This window comes from Schistocerca nitens, chromosome 6 (genome assembly GCF_023898315.1).
Source record: "Schistocerca nitens isolate TAMUIC-IGC-003100 chromosome 6, iqSchNite1.1, whole genome shotgun sequence".
In the NCBI taxonomy this organism is placed as follows: domain Eukaryota; kingdom Metazoa; phylum Arthropoda; class Insecta; order Orthoptera; family Acrididae; genus Schistocerca; species Schistocerca nitens.
The window spans coordinates 413717735-413740741 of NC_064619.1; the positions used below are offsets into that span (position 1 = coordinate 413717735).

General features: G+C 41.0%; 1 protein-coding gene across 4 annotated transcripts in view; it reads left to right on the forward strand.

Annotated features, from left to right (window-relative positions):
* The window catches only part of LOC126263038 (E3 ubiquitin-protein ligase LNX-like), a 632063-nt gene that overhangs the window by 580415 nt on the left and 28641 nt on the right, over positions 1 to 23007 (forward strand). Inside the window, exon 1 of one of the 4 annotated variants that reach the window (XM_049960009.1) lies at positions 671 to 864. The exons of 2 other annotated variants lie outside the window; for them this stretch is intronic. In XM_049960009.1, coding sequence (XP_049815966.1) covers positions 786 to 864 — 79 coding nt within the window. In that variant the 5' untranslated portion in view covers positions 671 to 785. Of the gene's footprint in view, positions 1 to 670; positions 865 to 15116; positions 15330 to 23007 lie in introns of those variants that run through there. One more of the 4 variants, XM_049960010.1, reaches the window with a different exon arrangement.

A 23007-nucleotide genomic window follows, 5' to 3' on the forward strand; every position in this document is an offset into this window, starting at 1 on the left:
TTGTACGTGTCCCTTCACGTTTCCACTTCACTATCACATCGGAAACAGTGGACCTAGGGATGTTTAGGAGTGTGGAAATCTCGCGTACAGACGTATGACACAAGTCATAATCGCCTGACCACGTTCGAAGCCTGTAAGTTTCGCGGAGCGCCCCATTCTGCTCTCTCACGATGTCCAATGACTACTGAGGTCGCTGATATGGAGTACCTGGCAGTAGGTAGCAGCAAAATGCATCTAATATGAAAAACGTATGTTTGTATGGGTATCCGGATACTTTTGATCACATAGTGTATCTCGTGGACAATCGTACGTAGGAAGAGTCGCCTACTTCCTCAGTTGAGCGTGGCTTCAGGAACTTCTACGATGTGATCTGGATGTGTACGTGATGAATGGTCCTGGGAGAAAGAAGTCCGGACACTTCCTGCGGTCACATCCATCCGGCGGCTGTGACGTGTGACGTGCAATTCCTCGTAGAAGCCGCCGCGCATTACGTGCCGCGGAAGCGCGCCGCGCGGGAAGTCGGCAGCTCTTATGTAAAAATAGCGCTCGTCAGCTCAATGGGCGCGAGGTAGGGGCAACAGGCGTGACGCAGCCCCTGACGTCACCTGGTGGGCCTTCAGAGGCACCGGCAGGCGGCGGCGGAGGCGGCTCCAGTAGCGCGCCGGCTTTTGAGAACGAGTGACGCTTGTCAGCTGTCCGCTCGCCCGCTAGTGTACACGCGTAGTAGCCGCGGCCGAAAGCGAGTGCTGTCACTGTGGGTTGTGAAACTCTTCTGTTGGTGGAGGATGAGTGCTGCGTTCCACTGCCATGTGCACAAAGGATATGAAGACAGTTGCCTCTCAAACGCGTCGGTATTTCGACAAGGTGAGTGAGATACTGGAACACGATAGTGCTAACACTTTATCACTAACTGAATTGCAGATGACAATCAATAACTATATCAGCTTTATAAATATACAGAAAACTGCAACCAGTTGTTGTTGTTGTTGTTGTTGTCTTCAATCCTGAGACTGGTTTGATGCAGCTCTCCATGCTACTCTATCCTGTGCAAGCTTCTTCATCTCCCAGTACTTACTGCAGCCGACATCGTTCTAAATCTGCTTAGTGTATTCATCTCTTGGTCTCCCTCTACGATTTTTACCCTCCACGCTGCCCTCCAATTCTAAATTTGTGATCCCTTGATGCCTCAGAACATGTCCTACCAACCGGTCCCTTCTTCTTGTCAAGTTGTGCCACAAACTACTCTTCTCCACAATCCTATTCAATACCTCCTCATTAGTTACGTGATCTACCCATCTAATCTTCAGCATTCTTCTGTAGCACCACATTTCAAAAGCTTCTATTCTCTTCTTGTCCAAACTATTTATCGTCCATGTTTCACTTCCATACATGGCTACACTCCATACAAATACTTTCAGAAACGACTTCTGACACTTAAATCTATACTCGATGTTAACAAATTTCTCTTCTTCAGAAACGCTTTCCTTGCAATGCCAGTCTACATTTTATATCCTCTCTACATCGACCATCATCAGTTCTTTTGCTCCCCAAATAGCAAAACTCCTTTACTACTTGAAGTGTCTCATTTACTAATCTAATTCCCTCAGCATCACCCGACTTAATTCGACTACATTCCATTATCCTCGTTTTGCTTTTGTTGATGTTCATTTTATATCCTCCTTTCAAGACACTGTCCATTCCGTTCAACTGCTCTTCCAAGTCCTTTGCTGTCTCTGACAGAATTACAATGTCATCGGCGAGCCTCAAAGTTTTTATTTCTTCTCCATGGGTTTTAATACCTACTCCGAATTTTTCTTTTGTTTCCTTTACTGCCTGCTCAATATACAGATTGAATAACATCGGGGACAGGCTACAACCCTGTCTCACTCCCTTCCCAACCGCTGCTTCCCTTTCATGCCCCTCGACTCTTATAACTGCCATCTGGTTTCTGTACAAATTGTAAATAGCCTTTCGCTCCCTGTGTTTTATCCCTGCCATCTTTAGAATTTGGGTGAGAGTACTCCAGTCAAGCAGTTAACTTTTTTTTATTTTTCTACATTCGTGTTAACACGAGTTTAGAACAAAGTTTTTGTTTCAGAATAAAATTCTGTCGTAAGTTGCACAGATATTTTTATTTCGCTTTACTCGCTTCATTTACTGTAAACTGTCAATATGTCAATCTGTGTTTACAATAGTCATATACAATATGTACATTTTTCGAAATCACATGCAATATGTACAGTTTTCGAAATATTATGGCACTATGCTTCTATGAAGAAAATACTGACAATTGCTAGACCAACACTAATCTTCTGAAGATGACAAATTAAGGCCGGCCGGTGTGGCCGAGCGGTTCTAGGCGCTACAGTCTGGAACCGCACGACCGCTACGGTCGCAGGTTCGAATCCTGCCTCGGGCATGGATGTGTGTGATGTCCTTAGGTTAGTTAGGTGTAAGTAGTTCTAAGTTCTAGGGGACTGATGACCTCAGAAGTTAAGTCCAATAGTGCTCAGAGCCATTTGAACCATTTTAACAAATTAATTTGTCGAAACCGGTGAAGCGAAATGAAAATATCTGTACTACAGAAGACTGGATTTTATTCTGAAATATATACGGCATTTGCTGAAAAATAACAACTATGAACAAAATAATCAAAGCGCCTGGCTGTTCACCGATTGTATGATATGCACGAAAAAGCAGATATTTGTCTGGACGTAGTATGTCATATCTTTGAGTGAAGGCATTTATAACGTGAACCAGTTGTACAGCACATGCTGGATGCTGGCAGCTTTATCGTATCAGTCATTGTATACTTATATTCATAGAGAAAAAGTTAGTGATCTGTGGCTAAGTAGCAATTACAGTGGAAGCTGGCAAGGTGGATGCCAATTACAAAATCGCCTTTACTGTCGTAGTAGGTAATAGAATTCATTTCGATAGACTCTTGGAATAACCGTTATTCATAGCGGTAAATTAACCCTTCCAGTACAATTTTTTACAGTGAAAATAATTAATTTATGGTTATTTTAATTAATAGCGTAGAAGTAACAGTATGAAAAAAATATTTCTTGCCGTTTCGTTTTCCGAAGCGAGGAGGGATGGGACATACCGGTTTACTGATAAGAACACCGTGGGGTACTTGATTGCGCAAAAACTAAAAGACGTACGGAAAACAGAGACACGTCTATGGCTAGAGGACCTCTCAAAGTTTCAAAGTCACATAACAGATACTCCGTATGGGCACTTTTTGTGACGCAGCAAACATTAGGACGTGCGTGCAGTTCATTGACGCAAAGTGGTCGTGAAGGCGCGATAGAGCCCGCTTTGCACAGCTGTTCATTGAGCTGCCTATCTGCAGGCGCGAACAAATTAGATGCGGCAGTACACAGATGAGCAGAGGAGAGGGTTAAAAATGAAACCTCGGGACAGCATACCCTCCCTACAAGTGCAAGCTGTAATTATCGGAATTATGCCAACCATTTGCGGGCTTTCCATTAGCAGTGGGACATTGATACATAGCGATAATATGTAGCAAATTGCCACTGGTTGTCCGATAACCTACCGCGCGACGCATACATTCCGATGGTAGTGAAAGGATTAAAGTCTTTTTATTTATCTTCTTGTCATAGAGTCAGTACCCAGGATTATAATATGGAAATAATGTGCTTGGAAAGGTTCGGAAACTAGTTTACAGCAATAAACGAATATTTTAAAGACACTCACGGATTCTAAAACTTCCGTAATGGTAAGCCTACCATAGCAGCTTTTCTTGTGTGAAAGATTACAGACTTCTTCAGGCTGTACATTATTGACGTTGATTATTGATACAACATTCATGATCGATTCCAGAATACACATTTCATTATCAGTTGTATCTGAGGAACTGATCGCATCTACGTATATCATTTTAACTGAATAATTCCTTACGTCATTGAATCGATATAGATGTGACTGCTTCCCAGATACTCAGGTGATAGAATTTATATACCGTAACCGATCATGTATGTTGTATAAGTAATCAGCATCAATAAAGTGCGGCTTGAAGATGTCTGTAATCTTTTATACTGAAAAATACATGATGGGTGCATGCCTCTGAGATGACATCGTCAACTACGACTAGATTCGCTATTTTTGTCTCTCAGTACTATGATCAGTGGTCAACTGGCTCAATAAACGTTACCACTCATAACTTGCAGAAACTTTGCTGACTTTTATGACAGTATAACGAATATTTACCTTAAATGTACAGTGGTACTGTTGCCGTGACTTGTGTTGAAGAATGCTGTGTTAAAACAGTCATGGAGCTGACTTTTGTTGGACAATTCTCTTTCCACAACTGTAGTGCATCTTGGATTTATTTCGGCGATCCACAGTATGGGTTTTCTTGTGTTTCGACAACAACACGCTACTCGTGACGCTATTATAAATACTTGTCAATTGCCTGCTTGATGACGTTTTGAATGGAAACATGTCGCTACACGTCACGTAACTGCACATGATTATTTCCATTTCATTCAGTCTATTGCACTACGTCCGTAGCTGAGAGGGCAGAGTGTCCTACCGCTTCACGGAGGATTCTGGCCGTCACCAAGGTTTTTTCCATTGTGGCGACTCGAAAGCACCGTGGTCCGTCTTGTGAGTTCGACTGAGGCGTTCTTTCAAGGAGAAATAGCGAGTCTGACTGAGTACAAATTAACTCGAATCGCTGAATAGTTAGTTGGTTATTTTTATGGTAGCCTGCACACAGAAAGCTCCATTTGGTTGGCAGTAAAATGCAACATGGGAACGAAGGCGTGACGCCGTTATCTCGGCTGAGGCAAGTTAGCTACCGAGTGACACGTCCCACGTCTGTCATAAGGTAGAAGCTCATACTTCTCAAACTACGTGCTACGCTCAAGGCTACAAGTGGCAAAAAGTACCGCGGAATTTGTGTAGCGAATGTGGCTATTTAGATTTTGACAGTGGACTGCTACTGTGGAAAGGTATGAAAGCATGTGAACTTCTATTGGATATTGGTAATAACTGTAGCGGTTTCAGATTTGAGAACAACTATTTAGGCTCTGCTGCACTACACAGTCCTTTCCTTCAACCAAGTTCATCGCATATGCCACGATACCTCTTCCACAGTAATCGGATTTATCGGATTTCGTGTTAATTCTAGGCTGGCATGTTAGATGGATACGCCGTATTCGGCGAGTATTTGCTATTTGAACGACATACAAGAGAAAATTGTCAGAGCATGTGCTTCGATAAGCGCCGATGTGATAAGGAATACCACTCAATCCATGACAAGAAGGTTGCAGCACTGCATTGATACCAATGATCATCACTTCGAACACCTTCTGTAGATGGACGTTCATGCCACCTCTGTGACCTTCAAAGACCTTACTTTTACACATCATTTGATTCGTCTCGATAGCCGCTACCAGAAAATAAGTACCAAACTATAGCATCCCATTAAAAAAAAAAACTGTGAAGCGACCCCACTTAGCACCAAAAACCAACGTCATGTTATGGCCCCCGTTTCCCATGCAACTTTTCAGCTCCTATCATACTTTCAGAGTTATTCTTGGTGGCAATAGTTAGTGTCTCACCCGGTATTTTGGCCAAATGGCAGCATCTGTCGTAAAGACTGAAATCCTTATTTTACGGATCGATTTCGGCCACTGTGTGACCATATTCAGTGCAAACTATTCGAACCTCGTAGGCGCATATCATAATAACAATATTGTATTGGCAGCTGATGATGTCACAAGATGGTTCTTCTGTAATTTCAAAATTACTGTATGCAGTAAAAGTGAAGATATCTGTTGGAGATAATCATCACAGTGCACTGTATACCTAATGGAAAATGTGTTATTATGATATGGGCCTACAAGGTTCTAATATTGTGCACTGAAGATGGTCACACAGTGACCGAAATCGATCTGTAAAATAGAGGATTTGAATTTTTACGACCGAACAGCTATTTATCCGAAATATATTGGCAATAATACGGTAGTGGTGCACACGGTTCGCAATGGAATTAGACATCAAGATGATACGTAGGACTAAAATTTCCGGAACTGATCCTAAGCGATAATCTTCTAGTTCAATTTTTTTCGAAACGGAATCGTGGTGGCCTAAATATTTACACAGGAGTTACTTTAAAAAGGTTCCTGACTGCTACACCAACTGGACTCAGACCTACAGAAGCGCCAAAAGAGTCTTAAGAAAAGCTCATATTACGTTTACAGTTCAAAATTTTCAAAATACGAGGGCACACAATTCACTATTCGGAAAACTCTGGCAATGCTTGCAATAGCATAAAAATTCAGTCTTTATTCGGCACGTCAGTGCCAGCACGGAGACCACCCCTGAACTAACAGAGAGCTCCATTAATTCGGGCTGAAACACACCACAGTGCTTTAGGACAGGCGTAAGACCCGCCTGCGGCAGGCGATGAGTCGCACGGAGGCGAGGGTGGGGATGTTTTACTAAGGAGGCATGCAACCACTGACGGAACGGTTTCTATCAACCTGCAGACTATTGGAATTCTTCTCGTCGTACAGGATATTCCCAGTCAGCGTTTGATGCGGGAAGTCTCTCAAGTATAGTATATGTCTTACGTAGCTGATGTCCAAAACAATGTTACAGAACATTTTTCATGCAAACAAGAACCTGTTAATAGCGCCTTGAAAAGTAATTTTCGCACTAAACTGGAATAAAATATTGAATAAGTTTTGCACATTTTAAGAAAAATTCGTTGACAGAGACTGGGACACCCATTACGTCGCGAAAAATTGTTTCGAATACCGGTTGACACATGTTTATGCCATTGGATACCATTGATCACATCCTGGTTTACACCGGAGCGAACACAAGCGAATGAGCGTTGCGAACTTGAGTTCTAAACGGTACGCAAGCGCTAGCGAACAGGATTCGGCGTTGTTCTTCGATATTTGCTGGTGCTTACTTGTGTCCCGCTGGTTGCCGACCTTTTAAGGAACCAAGTTCGTGTCCTCTCTGATTCGGCTCTAGTAACACAGTGAGCCCCTGCTGCTTTAGACGACAACTACTTTCGTTGTTGACGTGTTTCGTGACTGATGGAGTGGATCGAAGAGAATGTAATGTTGCTGATAGAAGAATATAAACATAATAGGGCCTGTAGACTCCAAGAGATCCACAACAAAACTACCGAAGAAGAAGAAATATAATTAATAGAAAATTGCCGAAGCACACGAAGGTCTAACTGGGGTCGTGAGAAAGACCATAAATTAATTGGATGTGTCCAGCTGGCGGAAACGACGTGAATACGCTAAAGTTTTGTATTTCTTTTTGTTAAAAAAAGAACAACGTAATAAATTTCCACAAAAGTAAGCAAGTACGAGTCTGCGTGTATTATGCTAATTAAAATTATAGGAAAGACCTGATCTTTCTCGTAAATTAAGTTCATGATAGCTTTAATTCCGTGGCTGATGTATCTGTTGTTTTAGAAGTTTCTGATGTAATAGCCGAATAAATAAAAATCATTTTCCGTCGCTAACGCTACCTACTCTCTAACAATCTATAGAGAAGAATCTGTCAAGTAGCCTATGTTGTATGCGTATTTCACAGTTCATGTCGTTAGACATACTTCGCACGTGTCAATGAAAAATCAGGAAGTATTTGAGACATAGCAGCTATTGAAATGCGAAATAATTAGTAACGTAACTGCCCCCACTTGTTATTAACCATAATGTTAAGTTGTTCGCCAACTACTACTATTCTGCTTTTAAGATTCTTTCTCGGCAGTCATGAAAACCCAACGAAAAGGGTCAGCTAGTGTAAGAGTACAGTCTTGGAAAGACTGGAACTGCAATTCAATGTTAAGAGCACTATTTCCATGCGTTTCGGACTTACGTACAATTTCAGGCGTCTACATTCTTATTTTCCTACACCATTTAGCTTGTTTGGTCAAAAGCAGCTTTCTCGCCATGCAAAACCATCATACCTGAATATTACAATCGCGGCTGTATCTAGTGTTATATCGAGTGAGGAAAAAATACAATTAACACAGCGTCTCGTACATCAGACATTGCGAGGATAAACAAAAAGACGAAGATTCATTTGGATGTGATGAAATAAATTTTTTGTGTTTCGTATTGAGTAGTATGTCGGCAAATGATAGGAAATACCAACTGTTTAAAGAATCAAATACAAAAACTTGAAATGTCAGTAATTGGAACATACAAATTACGTAAATACTCATTTTGGTGAATGTTTCTCGTGGCAAACGGAAGATTCAGGCTCGATCTTAGCCTGGTATAAATTTTCATGTGTCTCGACACATTCATTAATTACAGCATCTGCATTTCTGAACAAATTTCAGTAATGTCATGTCATAGCACTGCATTAATTTATATTATTTTTTGTTCCTTTTTATCTACAATAGACTGTCTGCCAAGTCAGTACTGACAATTAAGTGCTGTATTTATACAATAAAGTTACGTTTTTGACAAAGAAACTCTTCCCATATTGTTTCGCAGATGGCGTGCTGTCAAAACCATAAAATACATAACAAGATGTCACCTTGTACACTCAAACCGTAAATTAATGCAGCTTAAGGTGAACAATCATTGCAAAATAAGTGTTTATGTTATAGTTTTAGGCCTAAAATAGAAAAACAAAAAAGTTTCAACAATATCGAACAGAAGTAAATAACGAAACGGATAGAATACAACACACAGGTGTAAAAACATGTGTAGTTTAAAAAGATAACAAAAAAGTTGCACAGGATGGAGTTTGTAGACACGAAAAAAACCGTCAGCAGAAGCTTCTAACCTCACCAAGATGATTGTATCTATTGTCACTTTGAATAAAAAAAATATATTCCTATTTTAATGTAAAACTAAACAAAATGCTGCTCTAGGCGGTATTCATTTAAGTTCTCACATATTTTAGTTTTCACGTGTGGATGACATTAATATAGTATTGAAACTTAAATATGTGATCTTGATCGTAGACCACTCTACACGGATCGGCAGCAAGATAAGACACTGAAAGAACTCACCGAAAAACTCTTCCCTTATTCTCAGTGTCAACAAAAGCTACTCGCTTCAAAAAATTTACAAAGCGCTGTTTTGTTTGACAGGCAGTAAATCAAGTCGCATGTCTGTGTCAAACAGCCGCGGGTAAGAGCATTTTTTCACTCTAAGAGAAACAAACGGTGCTTCTGTGTTCTACAGCTTGACGAAATTTTACACCGACGTACGTAGAGCTTTGATTTTATGCAAGTGTTCATCGTTGTACAAGCTGCACTGTAACAAAATTATCAAACACTACATCATCACAGCGGCCAATAAATGTACACCAGTGAAATAGCAGTTGCAAATCTAATGTTCAGGGATGTACCTTTTAAAATAAAAATATTATTATTAGCTGGTGCCTCCTGCGAACAAGCGAGGAGTCTTTTCCAAAACATGTAGATACTGAACTGCGAGCTAGCTCAAATGTGAAGACACTGGACTTGCATTTGGGAGGAGCAGGATTCATCCGAACATCCTGATATAGGTCTCTAGTACCTTATCTTATCGCCTCAGGTGAATGCAGGGACTGCATTCGCTTCCCATCTTCCACAAACTGAGTAAGTGATTCGTCTGTAATGATCTCGACGTCGACGATACGTTAAACTGGGACCTTTCTTCGTAGTAGGCCTGAGATACTGAGTAACTTTCAGGGACAAAAATTCAGTACCAGGTATCTGACGATAATAAAACACCAATACAAGTAAAAATCATTTGAGTTAGTTGTGACGTCTGTTTTGTTTGACATATGAAACAAAGAGAAATTATTAACTTGATGACCAAAATGATCAACAAGTACCTACAATTGTAACAGTAACAGACACGTTCAAAACCTTTCAAGACGTTTTCTGTTCCCTCGCTGAATGGAAACTAACTATACGGTTTGGATGGGAAAGTAAAATGACGTATTCAGAGCCCAGAGGTGACATCTTAACAAACTACTTACGGATGTAGCAGACCTGGTAGGATCAGAAGTACTGACTTTATGAGGAGCTTCGTGCAGGTAAAAGTCAATAAATGCTTAAAGAAAACAGAAGAAGCAACAACAGTGGTAGAACTTATTTGTACTTGAATTATTTTGCAACATGATTGTGATACAGGTTATACCACAACAGAGAAAGGGATGTCGAACAAGTAAAATTGTCCAGATAATCACTCAATAAAAGCTAGTCTTTTGGTCCACATTGTATTCCGATTAGGTTCCTTTCAGAGTATGCTGATGCAATAGCTCCTTACTGAACAACCGTACACAGTTACTCACTCGACAAAAGATCCGTATCCAAAGATTTGAAAGTTACGCAGGCCACATCAGTATTCAAGGAAGGTAATGGGAGTAATCCATTTAATTACATGCCCATATTATTAACGTCGATATGCAGCAGGATTTTGGAACACATAATTGTGTTCGAGCATTATGAATTACCTCGAAGAGAACGGTCTATCAAATGGTTCAAATGGCTCTGAGACTATGGGACTTAACATCTGAGGTCATCAGTCCCCTAGAACTTAGAACTACTAAAACCTAACTATTCTAAGGACATCACACACATCCATGCCCGAGGCAGGATTCGAACCTGCGACCGTAGCGGTCGCGCGGTTCCAGACTGAAGCACCTAGAACTGCTCGGCCACGACCGGTCTATCGACACATAGTCAGTACAGATTTAGAAAGCATCGTTCTTGTGAAAATCAGCTAGCTCTACCCGCACGAAGTGTTGAGTACTGTCGTCAAGGGATTTCAAGATGCTTCCGTAATTCTAGATATCCAGAAGGCTTTTGACACCGTTCCTCTTAGGCGACTTTTAATCACAGTGCCTGCTTATGGAATATCGTCTCACTTAGGCGAATGGATTCGTCAATTCCTGTCAGGTCACAGTACGTAGTAATTGACGGAAACTCGTAGAGTAAAACAGAAGTGATTTCTGGCGTTCTCCAAGGTAGTGTTACAGGCCTACTACTGTTCCTTATCTATATAAACGATTTAGGAGACAATCTGAGTAGCCGCCTTAGGCTGTTTGCAGATGATGTCGTTTGTCATCTAGTAAAGTCATCGGTACATCAAAATCAATTGCAAAACGATTTAGATAGGTATCTCTAAGGTGTGAAAATTGGCAGTTGACCCTAAATAATGAAAAGTGTGAGTCCATCCGCATGAATGCTAAAAGGAATCCGTTAAACTTCGGTTACGCGATAAATCAGTCAAACCTAAAGGCGGTAAATTTGAGTAAATACCTAGGAATTACAATTTGCATTGGAAATAACGCGTAGAAAATATGGTGGGGAAGGCGAACCAAAGACTGCGTTATATTGAGAGAACATTTAGAAGATGCAACCGATTTACTAATGAGAATGCCTACTCTCCACTTGTTCGTTCTGTCTTGGAGTACTGCTGCGCGGTGTGCGATCCTTACCAGATAGGATTAACAGAGTACACCGAAAAAGTTCAAAGAAGGGCAGCACGTTTTGTATTATGGAGAAATAGGGCAGACAGTGTCACAGACATGACACAGGATTTCGGGTGGACATCATTAAAACAAAAACGTTTCTCGTTGCGGCGGAATTTACTCGCGAAATTTCAATCACCGACTTTCTCCTCCGAATGCGAAAATATTTTGTTGACGCCGACATACATAAGGAAAAACGATAGTCATAATAAAATAAGGGAAATAAGAGCTCATACAGAAAGATAAAGGTGTTCGTTTTTTCCGCGCGCTGTTCGAGAGTGGAATAATAGAGAATTAGTGTGAAGGTGGTTCGATGAACCTTCTGCCAGGCACTTTAGTGTGATTTGCAGGGTAGCCATTTAGATGTACATTTAGATAATCACAGCTCTGAAATGCGCCGTTGTGGAGCTACGACCATGAAACATAAGTCAATCAGCAGTGAGACCGTGGAAATTTGTAAGGCCCTGTCCAACAGGGACGTTTTATCAGAGCAAGCTGCTGTTGTATTGCTGTGTACTTCTCATTGTATCTTATATTTGGATTTCTTCCTCTTTGTTCGCATGTGGAGCGTGGGAAGAATGAGTGATTAACTGCATCTATGCGCGTTGCAGTTAGTCTGATCTTGTCTTCGCGCTGTCTGTGGGAGGTAGTGGTATATTCCTACACTCCTCACTTAATACCTACTTTCCGAAACAGTCTCTGACGCAAATCCAAAGTTTACCTAGTTTTGACTGTTTAACGCAAGCAACTTGAGCTAATTTAATGACTGTGAGAGCTAGTCGGCTGGGACATGTTACGATAATGACGTCTGTACGCAAATCTCCGATTAGAAACTATTGTAAGGATGTAGCTCCACAACAATAAGGCCCAGTGGCTAACCATCAGACGACAAAAGCTCATGCATCAATCCTCGGTCGTTCCTAGGACTTTTTGTGGATTATTGCTTTTCTCACCACTGGCAAAGACTGTAAATATGAACTGCCAAGTTTCGGCCTGGTTCGTAAGCCTTATAAACTGTAGGTCCCCTTATAAATTGAGTAAATCAGTTCTAATGTATGAGCAAAGTAAGGGCATATCGTTTCCAATGTAATTTCCAGCAAAGAACTGCAGTGTTCAATCCAACATTCGGTTCCAAAACTACTTTACATCTCTTCTCAGGAAAGATTCATTAGCGACTGGCAACGCTGAACTTCGTATCATGTTTGTTTTTCTTCCTCCTGCACCACGCAGACATGAAAAATATATTTGATAAATAGCCCTCTCTAATAAATTAGCTTCAAAAATATTATTCTATGCTATACTGGGTGTAACGGGTGTAAATGCATACGTTTCTGTTGGTGAATGAGGGTAGTGTATTGAACAACATTAGATTAGTATTTACTTCATTTGCAGACTAATGATTATAGCTATTAGTAGCAGCAGGTTTTTAGGTTAGTTCATCTAAGTGTATGTGGCAATAACAAGCCATTAACACTTGTTTTTCCCTGAGCAGGAGGTCAGGCGTTTAAATGTGGCGCATGGACTCAAAACAGTACTTACTGACAGGCATAGTCCACTTAGTGGTGCAGCTACGACTGTGCATAAAACATTGGGTCGTAAAGTTTGTGGGAAGACTTCAGTGCAGAAGAAAAACAACCAGCACACTGATGTGTGTTATTAAGGGACCATATATAAAAATATGTGCACTTATGACCGTTACACCCTGTTTAGACAGCCTACGATTATCTACCGTAACATGCAATAGAGAATGCATCCAAAAAGACTGAAAATTTAAGCCAACAACGGAAAATGGATTCCGGCAGTCAAGGAAAAGGTGGCTGTAGACGGCATAACCCACCTAATAGACATTAAAAGTAGTAGGTCTTGCTATTTGGACATCTAAAAAACTCACGATAGCTGAAGTAGAGAGGATATAAAATGTATACTGGCAATAACAATGAATGCGTTTCTGAAAACGAGAAATTTGTTAACATCGAATATGAATTTAGGTGTTGGAAAGTATTACAGACAATAAGATACTGAATTGTGCTACAGAATAATGTTGAAGGTTAGACGGGTAGATCGGGTAACTAATGAGGAGGTCATGAATCGAAATGGTGTAAAAATTTATAGTACAGTTGTTGTTAATTCTTCCGGGTTATATGGCCGTGGTCCATGGAATTCTTCTATTGCTAACGTTTCGTCCAATATTACGTTGGGGTAGTCAAACAAAGAAATGAATAGAGTTTTAAGACCTAAGTACAGCAGGCCAAAGGACAAGGATGGTACACAGCAATGGAAGAATACGGTCTCTTTGCCTTTCATTAGTAAGGTTACAGATCGAATCGGCGAAATTTTGCTGAAACATAAAGTGAAACCGGTATTCAAACCTACCAGAAAAATAGGACAAGTACTTCGTTCTGTTAAAGATAGAAGGCCACCATTATCATTTAGCGTGGCAAAGTCTATATTGGTACTACGAAAAGAAGTGTGAATACGAGGTTAAAGGAGCATAAAAGTCTTTGCCGACTGGGAAAAATAGATAAATCAGCCGTTGCGGAACATGCACTTCAGTCAGGTGACCATGTAGTTAAGTTTTCTGAAACTACAGTTTTAAGTGCTACCAAGAACTATTATCCACGACTGTGTAGGGAGGCTATTGAAATTTATAAACATGGAGATAATTTTAATAGAAAAGAAGAGGCCTTGGAATTAAGCGAGATATGGACAGTGGCGTTACAGAATCGATAAGTGATTTTTATCTATGACGGACTATTATCGATAGTTACATTTTATCTTTGACTAGTTTTCTCTCTGCTACTATGTGCAAGCTAGACCACGCCCACTTTCCTCGGTATTTAGGCCGCTCTCCGACGCCCGACTCGTCAGTCGGCAGGACTCAGCAGGACCAGCCATACCTCTGAAGATGTCCAACGTAGTATTGGACGAAACGTTAGGAATAGAATAATTCCATGGACCACGGCCATATAACCCGGTAGAATTATCAACAACAGTACCATCCGGTCGTGAAAAACTTCATTGCATAATTTATGGTACAACTTAACTAAAAGAAGGGATCAGTTGATAGGACACATGCTGAGACATGAAAGAATCGAATTTGGTAATTGAGGGAAGCGCGCTGAGTAAAAATTGTGGAGGGAGATTAAGGCTTGACTACAGGAAACTGGTTCAGATGGATATGGGCTGCAATAATTATGCAAGTATTGTACAGGGTAGACTACTATGGAGAGTTGTGTTAAATAAGACCACAGCAGTGACGAGATGGAAAGCGAAGGAGGTGGAACTCAGTTCCTTGTGTGCTCACAAAGGGCTTAGTGCCGAAGTAAGTAGTAGCAGAAGTCGAAAAATGCAACTGAGAACCTCACCGCCCTCACAATTGTCATGGACACACTGGCGTCTGTCTTTTAGTTTTTCCCACAGCGCGGACCATCAAAAGCATCGAAATTTCCAAACCGGTGTTTATTTGATCTGCAACCTGCGCACGTGCAACACGCCAAGGCGGGGCGGGCGGCGTACCCGGTATGACGGCACCTTCTGCGAAACTGCGCATCGAGTCGTTGTTATTGCTGGCCGCGTGCTCCGCGGGAGTGGGGGCGGCGGTGTTCCGTTGTTTGTTGGGAAAGCCGCGGCAGGAATGCCGCGCAGCCAGTTGCTGCGACATTCGCACGCACAACCACTAGTAGTGTCTCAGCTGTCGTCGACTTCTCTTCGAATTCGTGTGATTTATCATGACTTTTGACTGTTTAGCTAGACGTCGCAGAATTGTGATGGAATTTCGGTAGGACAGGCCTGACGTAAAAGTCCAACCACGATGCGGCGGCCCGAAATGTAGACATCATTAGGTGAGTACGACTATTAGTGTTGGCCGCATCTAGTCACTGCAGTACGCCGTCTCCGAAGCATGCGTAGTGTAGCCGCTAAAATTCGACCTACCCGTTGAACTGAGATGAAAAATAACACAAATTGCTATCTCTCTACAGTGTATTTTTAAACTCCCCGCACGAAGTGGTAGGACCATGCAGCACCCAGCAAACGTACCAAAACTACGTGCCCCCCGCTCTCGATTTTTTCTGGGAAAATTTATCCGTTAGTAGTTTTGAAATGGAAATAACAGTACTGATTCGTATTACCTGCGCATGACTGTGCAATATTTTTAAGGCACTGGAAATAATAAATCGTTGAAAAATCTGATTTTCAGTTGTATGAAGAGTACGATCGACGTAATTCCGTTTCATCTAACCACATTTCACTTTTTACAGCTTGTGGTATGCTGCACAACGTTACGGTCTTGCGCCGCAATATTGGCGAGAGAGATTATTTTCTGTTCGTTGCTAACAAAACTCGTTTCGAAATCCTTGTTCGTTGCTTACAAAGGTCGTCTCGAAATCCTTAGCTGATACAAAGCGGTTGAATGCACCATATTCTGGTAACACGTATACTATCATAAAATACAGTTTTCTATTTAAAGTGATCTGTCTTATTGTGTTTATGTTCTTGCCTTTGAATTTAAGCAAACTTGTAAAATGCAAACTGCAAAATACGCGCTTGTGGATTAGCACTTTAATACACCGACATCTTCCCACATCAAGTAGCGCTCAGCGAAAACAGACAATCAAAGTACTCCCGAAGTCTGACAGCTATTCTTTCGAACTGAGGTTCGTAATGATCAACACGAACTTAGTACTGTTTTTCGAGATATTGTTCTTCATTCCTTTAATACGTGTTTGAATGTTTAAACCAGTCAGATGAGTTAGTATTCTTATTCTCTTCCACCGAATGTTGCAGCGTTCCGTTTCTAGCTTCTACCATTAATCAGACGTAGATTAGGCTTCCAGGCTGTGTGTAGCCACTATTTATTGTATGGAGCCGAATTATTTTGTACGTCGACAATTATTGTTCTATCGAGAGATCTGAAATTTGTAAGTTTATGTACGATACACTCCACATTTTAACGTGGCTATAACAATTTACAATCTACTTCGAGACACTGCACAAGTCAGCCTGTAGCGACCGGCTACTGTCAGTTTTGCTTGCCGGTAACTCTAGCGATGGTAAAACTCTGGAGCAGCGGTTACTAGTAAGTGAGAACAAAAGCATCTGATAACTTTGTCAGTCTCGGCGTATAGAGGGGCTTAATAGGTAGCGCCCGAAAAATTTATTTCAGTTTTTACGATGGAGAGACTTATTCATAAACAGTTTTAGTTTCCACATCAGTGGAGCTAATAACAATGAACTGTAACGGGTAATTGTAGAATCCTGAATAATGTTGGTTCTGTAGCTCAGGTAACGATTTAAAGACAAGTGTGCATAGCATTTATTAGCTCTTAAATTAGTAAAATAATGTTTTTATTGGACGTTACCTTCACATGTTTTATGAAAGTAAAATAATACTTTTAAAAAAAGGATACATATTGCTGAAATAAACGGGCCATGCCTAGGACTTGCAATGTGTGGTGTGTAGAAAAGAGTTCCGATACTAACTTGTATCGGGAGATGCATCGTTTACAGGAACAGACCTGTAAATATTGTGATCCATTCTGGACGAAAGAAAGGTATTTACTTACTGGACTTCATGCAGTTACGGCATTTATTGCAAACTAAGTAAAGAAGTGTCTAGCGTAGGCCGCTGCTGTAGTACCGGAGCATATCATCAGTGGAAGGAGCCGTATAGACTGTACTACGGGACTAGTTTTCTTTATTTTGTGCTTTGTTACCACATTATTTAGATGACTACAGACGTAGTAATTAGCCCAGTCACTTAAATTCTCAGATACGTGACGTTCAACATGTGACAAGGAAAGTAAAAAGCGACAAATATTTTCATGCGTGAAAGTTTGGCGTAACCAGTAACGTTTCCGCTGGCGCTGTTGCTTACGTCTCGTTAGTCTGTAAGTGACATATTTTAAGAGACATTCAGTTTGTTTGAAGCATATGATAGTAATTTTAAGAAGTTTATTCAAAAAAATGATAGTAGATTCTGTGAAGCCCTCTGCCTCCTCTCCCATGTGGAGCGGGAATAAAAATTTTGAGGGGTGCCAATGACATTGTAATTCTCTCCAAGACGGCAAAGGACGTGAAAGAGCACGTAAACGGAACGGATCTTGTCTGGAAAACAGGTTATAAGGCAAATATCAACAAAATTAAAACAGGGGTAATAGAATATTGCCGAGTTAAATCGGTCGGTCCTGAGGGAATAAGACTGGGATGTGAGAGACTACACGTAGTAGATGAGTTTTGTTACTTGGGCAACAAAATAATCGATGATGCAAGGTAAGATAGCAAGAGCATAGTTTCTGAAGAAGAGAATTTCGTTACAATCGAATACAAATTTAAATGTTAGACAGACTTTTCTGGAGGTATTCGTCTGGAGTGTAGGCTTCTGTGGAATTGAAACATAAACGAAAACGGTTCAGACAAAAAGAGAATAGAAGGTTTTGAAACGTGGAGCTACAGAAGAAAGCTGATCAGATGGGTAGATCAAATAACTGAGGAAGAGGTACCTAATGCAACGGAGGAAAAAAGGTAGATCATTTGACACGACACATCCTGAGGCATCAAGGAAATAGTTTGATTATGGAGGGAAGTGTGGGAGATACAAATTGTAGAGGGAAACCGAGGCTGAATGCAGAAAGCAGGTTCAAATGTATGTAGGTTGCAGTAATTATGCAGAGATGACGAGACTTGCATAAGACGGACTAGCGTGGACAGCTGCACCAAACCAGTCTTCAGACTGTAGACAGCAGTGACAACCTCAACAAAATTTGGAGAAGATGGCGCGTCTAGCTAGTTTTTGGGAAGACTTAAGCAGTACACGCGGACAAACTCGGCATTCGGTGAAATAATGCTTCCCCCTCCTCCCCCCTTTTTTTACTGAGTGTTCTTGCGGAACGCAGATTTTACATTTCCCGGCATGCTTAGCAACTGTAGAGACTTCTTATGGCTACGTAAGCGATACTCCAGCCACAGGTTCACACACTGCTTCCGATATTTTGAAACGAACATGTGATGGGATGAGGTTAACTCGACTAAACAAACGTTGTCAGTAACTTTCTCCAGTGCTGTTGAGTTGCGGCCGAATTCTTTTTTTACGCTAGTTTTGAAAAAGCAACTGCGATGAGTTGCAGGTGTATGTTCAGCAATTTGTCGCATGTATCGCTCAACTGTTTCGTTCCCACGGAAATTAAGTCCGACGTCGGTTTAAAGTGGAAGCTTTCATCACCGGTCTCTGGCTAACTTGGCGTGAGTAGTTCCTAGAAAGTGTTTTGCAGCACTTCGTGCCTCATGTAGAACACTGCCTCTCATTTGTCATTCCGCAGAATACCTTTAAGTAGCAAAGTAAAAGAGCTCTTAGTTACATACCGTCAGTAATTGTGCAGTACGTTCTAAAACTAAGAGCTAACTATTTCTAACTTTGTAATGATAAATGAAGAACATTATATCGGAGGAGTACAGTGGAGGTCCGCTATTATTGTTACTTCCTCCAGAAACCTTTCAGTGTCCGTAAATGTATGAAATTTCTAAGAAATCACTTTTAATTTCTGTAAGTCTGGTAGCATGCCGTCTCGGAATTTCTCTTTTAAACTGAGGAATATATTATACGTGTCAATAGTTGAAGCACAGTTTAATACGAAATAGTAATTCTTGGTGCAAAAGTTCGCAGCGGTTTTTGTGTTGCGTGCTGATATTCCAGTTGTTGTGGGTTTATTTATCGATTATTATTTTTTATTTGTAGTTCACTGTTGCTATTTGAGTTTACATATTGTCATTTTCTCACTTGGAGAAAATGAGTGGGGTAGAAAATGGATTGCCAAGTGGAGAAATCGAAGCATTTCCGACATAATGTTCCGTTTGAGTTCAATAGAGGTGACAGCAGCGGAGGCAGCCAGAAACATTTGCATCGGTGTGTGAGGCTAAAGCTATTGGACAGAACACTGCAAGAAAACGGTTTTCTCGTTTTAAAGAGGATTGTTTTGACATTAGTGACTCTACGCGTTCAGGAAGACCTTCGGTGTTGGATGGACGTTTAGATGCATTAATCCAACGCAGTAATCCACAATGATCCTCGTCAGTGTACTCGAGAACTGACTGATGTGATGAACTGTGGTTATTCCACAATCATGCCACATTTGCATGCAGTGGGGAAAGTTCAAAAATCGGGTGTATTGCCATCGCATGCTCTAAGCCAAAATCACAAAAGTCATCGGGTGGTCATATGTGGTGCATCTCTGTTTGCTCATCATCAATTGGCTCGTGAACAACACCAACCATTTCTATCTTGTATCGTTATTGGTGACAAGAAATGATGGCGTTATGCTAACATAAGGAAAAGAAAGGAATGGTTGAATCCAAACAAAACAGCAACTCCCCATAGAAAGAACTTCGCGCCTCCACAAAAGATACTGTTATGCATCTGGCGGAACAGCGACTGTGTGGTGTACTATGAATTGCTTCCCCGAGGTGTAACCATCACTGCTGATAGTTATTATCAACAACTGAGACGTCTTGCAGACGGACATCAAAAACTACAGGCGGATTGCTTGAAGTGATGCTACTCTGCGATAACGCCCGCCCACATTTTGCTAGACACACAACAAACACTATACAGTACATGAGCTAGTTGGGGAGTCATTCCGCACCCACCTTATTCACCTGATTTTGCGCCCTCACATTTTCTCCTTTTCCGCTCTCGACCGAACAGCCTTCAAGAAACCTCCTTTCCGGATGAAAATGCGCTCCGAACATGGTTCGACGAGTTCTTCACCTGAACACCACGTGATTTCTGCAATCGCGGATTCGAAAAGTTACCCCAGCGATGGCAGACGGTTATAAATAGTGAAGGAGAATATATTATTCACGGTTGTGTTTATTAAACTTACGGAAAAAAGCTAGGAACGAATGCAGCCACTTAATATGTAATATGCATACAAAAATTTTCCTCCCTTTCTTTTTCCCAAGAATATGCCTATTAATACCTCATAATGTAGTTACGAGTTAGACTCAAAACAGTTAATTAATTGAAACAATTAAATATCAAAATGAAAGGGAAAATGACACCAAACAATAATATTTAGGTTCTTAGTCCACTCTATGTCACCGCTTCTAATTAATTCAGAACTATTCGAGAATTTATTTAGAAAATGTAACAAACCTTGTTGTAATTTGTGTTTTATGAATGCACTAAGTTTTGTGAGAGCCAGTGTGACGAAAGTTTTTACAAGTATCACCGTCCTATTCCAAGAAATAGCTGGATGTCTCCTAGATTGATGTCTCTCACACTAGGCCTATTTGTAAAGCCGCAGGATTATGACCCACAATTCAGAAAAGAATAATACCTGTATTTGATAAGAAATCCGTCTTCCAGCCTACTCTGTGCTAAGCCATTTCTACGCGGAGGTCTCGCACGTTATGCAGGAGAACTCCAGTGAAGTTTGGAGTTTGGAAGGCGGAAGAGAGGTACTGGCGAGTAGGTCGCGAGTCGTGCCTGGTTGGCTCAGTTGTTAAGAGCGTTGTTCATGGAAGGTATAATTCCTGGATCAAGTCCCGGCCCGGTATATTGTTTTAACCTTCCAGGAAGTTACAATTATGTTATAAGGTATGCATTACCAGGCGTGACCTGTGCGCAGGCCTCTGTGCCCCTTAGAGCTAATTTCAGTTCATTGAGTTTAAGGCTTGTAAGTGCTTCGTATGAGATATTCCAGTTTTGTTGTAGAATGCATTTCGTGTGCTGTTGAGAACAGTTCCCGAATTCCTGTGTTAGCGAAATTCAAAGTGCCTGCAAATCCCTTGCCATCAACAACAGCGAAAATTGTTTCACACAAACGAAATTTTTTCATATACTTTGTGAGCTGTACATTGTACTGATTATAATTACCATTCGTATTGTCAACAGTTAGTTCCAGTGTCTCTAGTTTCGACGCATTCTTCCCCAGAGGCGATCATAAAAGTACTGGATGCCTTAACGGGATCTGGTGTCCGGCTATACTTGCGCATGCTGTCATAGTTGCTCAAATTAGGTTGCCAGTAATGCACATCGGACCAGACGCGTCTCATGTGAAACATCTGCTCGACTGGATACAAGTCTCGTGATCGTGCTGAGCATAGGACTTGAACTTCCAGGAGAGAGCACTGTCTGACGTTAGATGTCGGCACGTTCATTGCCCTGTTGGAAAGAGCACATCCCCCCGGCCTAAGGAATGGCAACTGACTCGAAACAGTAATGATCTGAACGTATCCTTCACTCTTATGTGCTGTCTTATCAGACACTACAAGTGTACGGCTGTTACAAGCTATGGTTTCCTCACAACATGACACCTTTGGTTCACGCTACATGTTGATGTCTTCTGTAACCGATAGTTTTACACCCGACTGTCGACGCCACTCTCAAAAACGATCGTCATTGATGCGAAGACAGAATCTACTCTTATCACTAAAACACAATTTTGGAACAGTGGCGTCATTTGTTACACCATCGGAGACAGACCGTACTGTTATGACGTGTGGGAGGCAGCTACTATCATTGCCCGTAGCTCACGTCCCGGTATGGCAAATTCGTTCTACAGTGAGCATAACGACAAGTGGCACTTCCACCTCGTATTGAAATCGTAAGCAGGTGACTTGCATATGTTTGTAAGAACTGAAATCCGGTACGATGGCTTACTTCTGTGGCACGCACTCACATAACCGCGGAGAAAGTTAGTGTGCTCTGCAGCAAAAGTGCAGCCACAGTCATCCCTACGTGCCACAGAACGTAGGTAACGCCACTGTGCCCACCTTCGCTCTTATTCAGGACTACTAAACGTCGCTGTGAACTAAAAGACAAAAATAAAACTTCTTTCAACTCTCGTTATGGGAAGGGGCAAACCTATACCGGCTCTAACCCTAAGACAAAGGATAATGGGAGATTCACTTATCAATTTAGCGCTAACATAATAATTGTCACTGTTAGTACTGAATATCATTGTTGGCTAGTAATTTAATGTACTAGAAGCAACGGAATGCCATAAAATAAAATCGATTTCCTCAGGAAGAAATCAGAGAATTCAAACCTTGTACCATAGTTACATAAAAGTGACAGGCGGGTAAATGCCCCACATCGAGCACACTGCCACAAATCAGTATTTCAAAATGCTGCTTGTAGCCGTAATGCAATTCAATGTTAATGCTCTTTGAATGGTCAAGCTGCAAACTGTTAAGTCCGGTGGCCTTTTTTTTACTATCTAAAATGACAAAGAAATCACTCATAAAGATGATAAACGTCAACGGATTTTTTATCTATAAAAATAAGAAAATTTGTTTTATGATGCATCAGAGGCCCGTACCTCATCTGATTAAAATATAAAATAATAATATTTAGCAGAACAGTTTTTAGGTCGTTGTAAAATATTAATGAAACAACTCGCAATTTGTTTTTTTTTTCTTTTTCACTCCTAAATACGAAATTTTTCTACCAAGAGGAGTCGGACAAATCTGTTAACATGAGAATAATATTTAATAAATAACGTGAAACGTTCATACCACCTA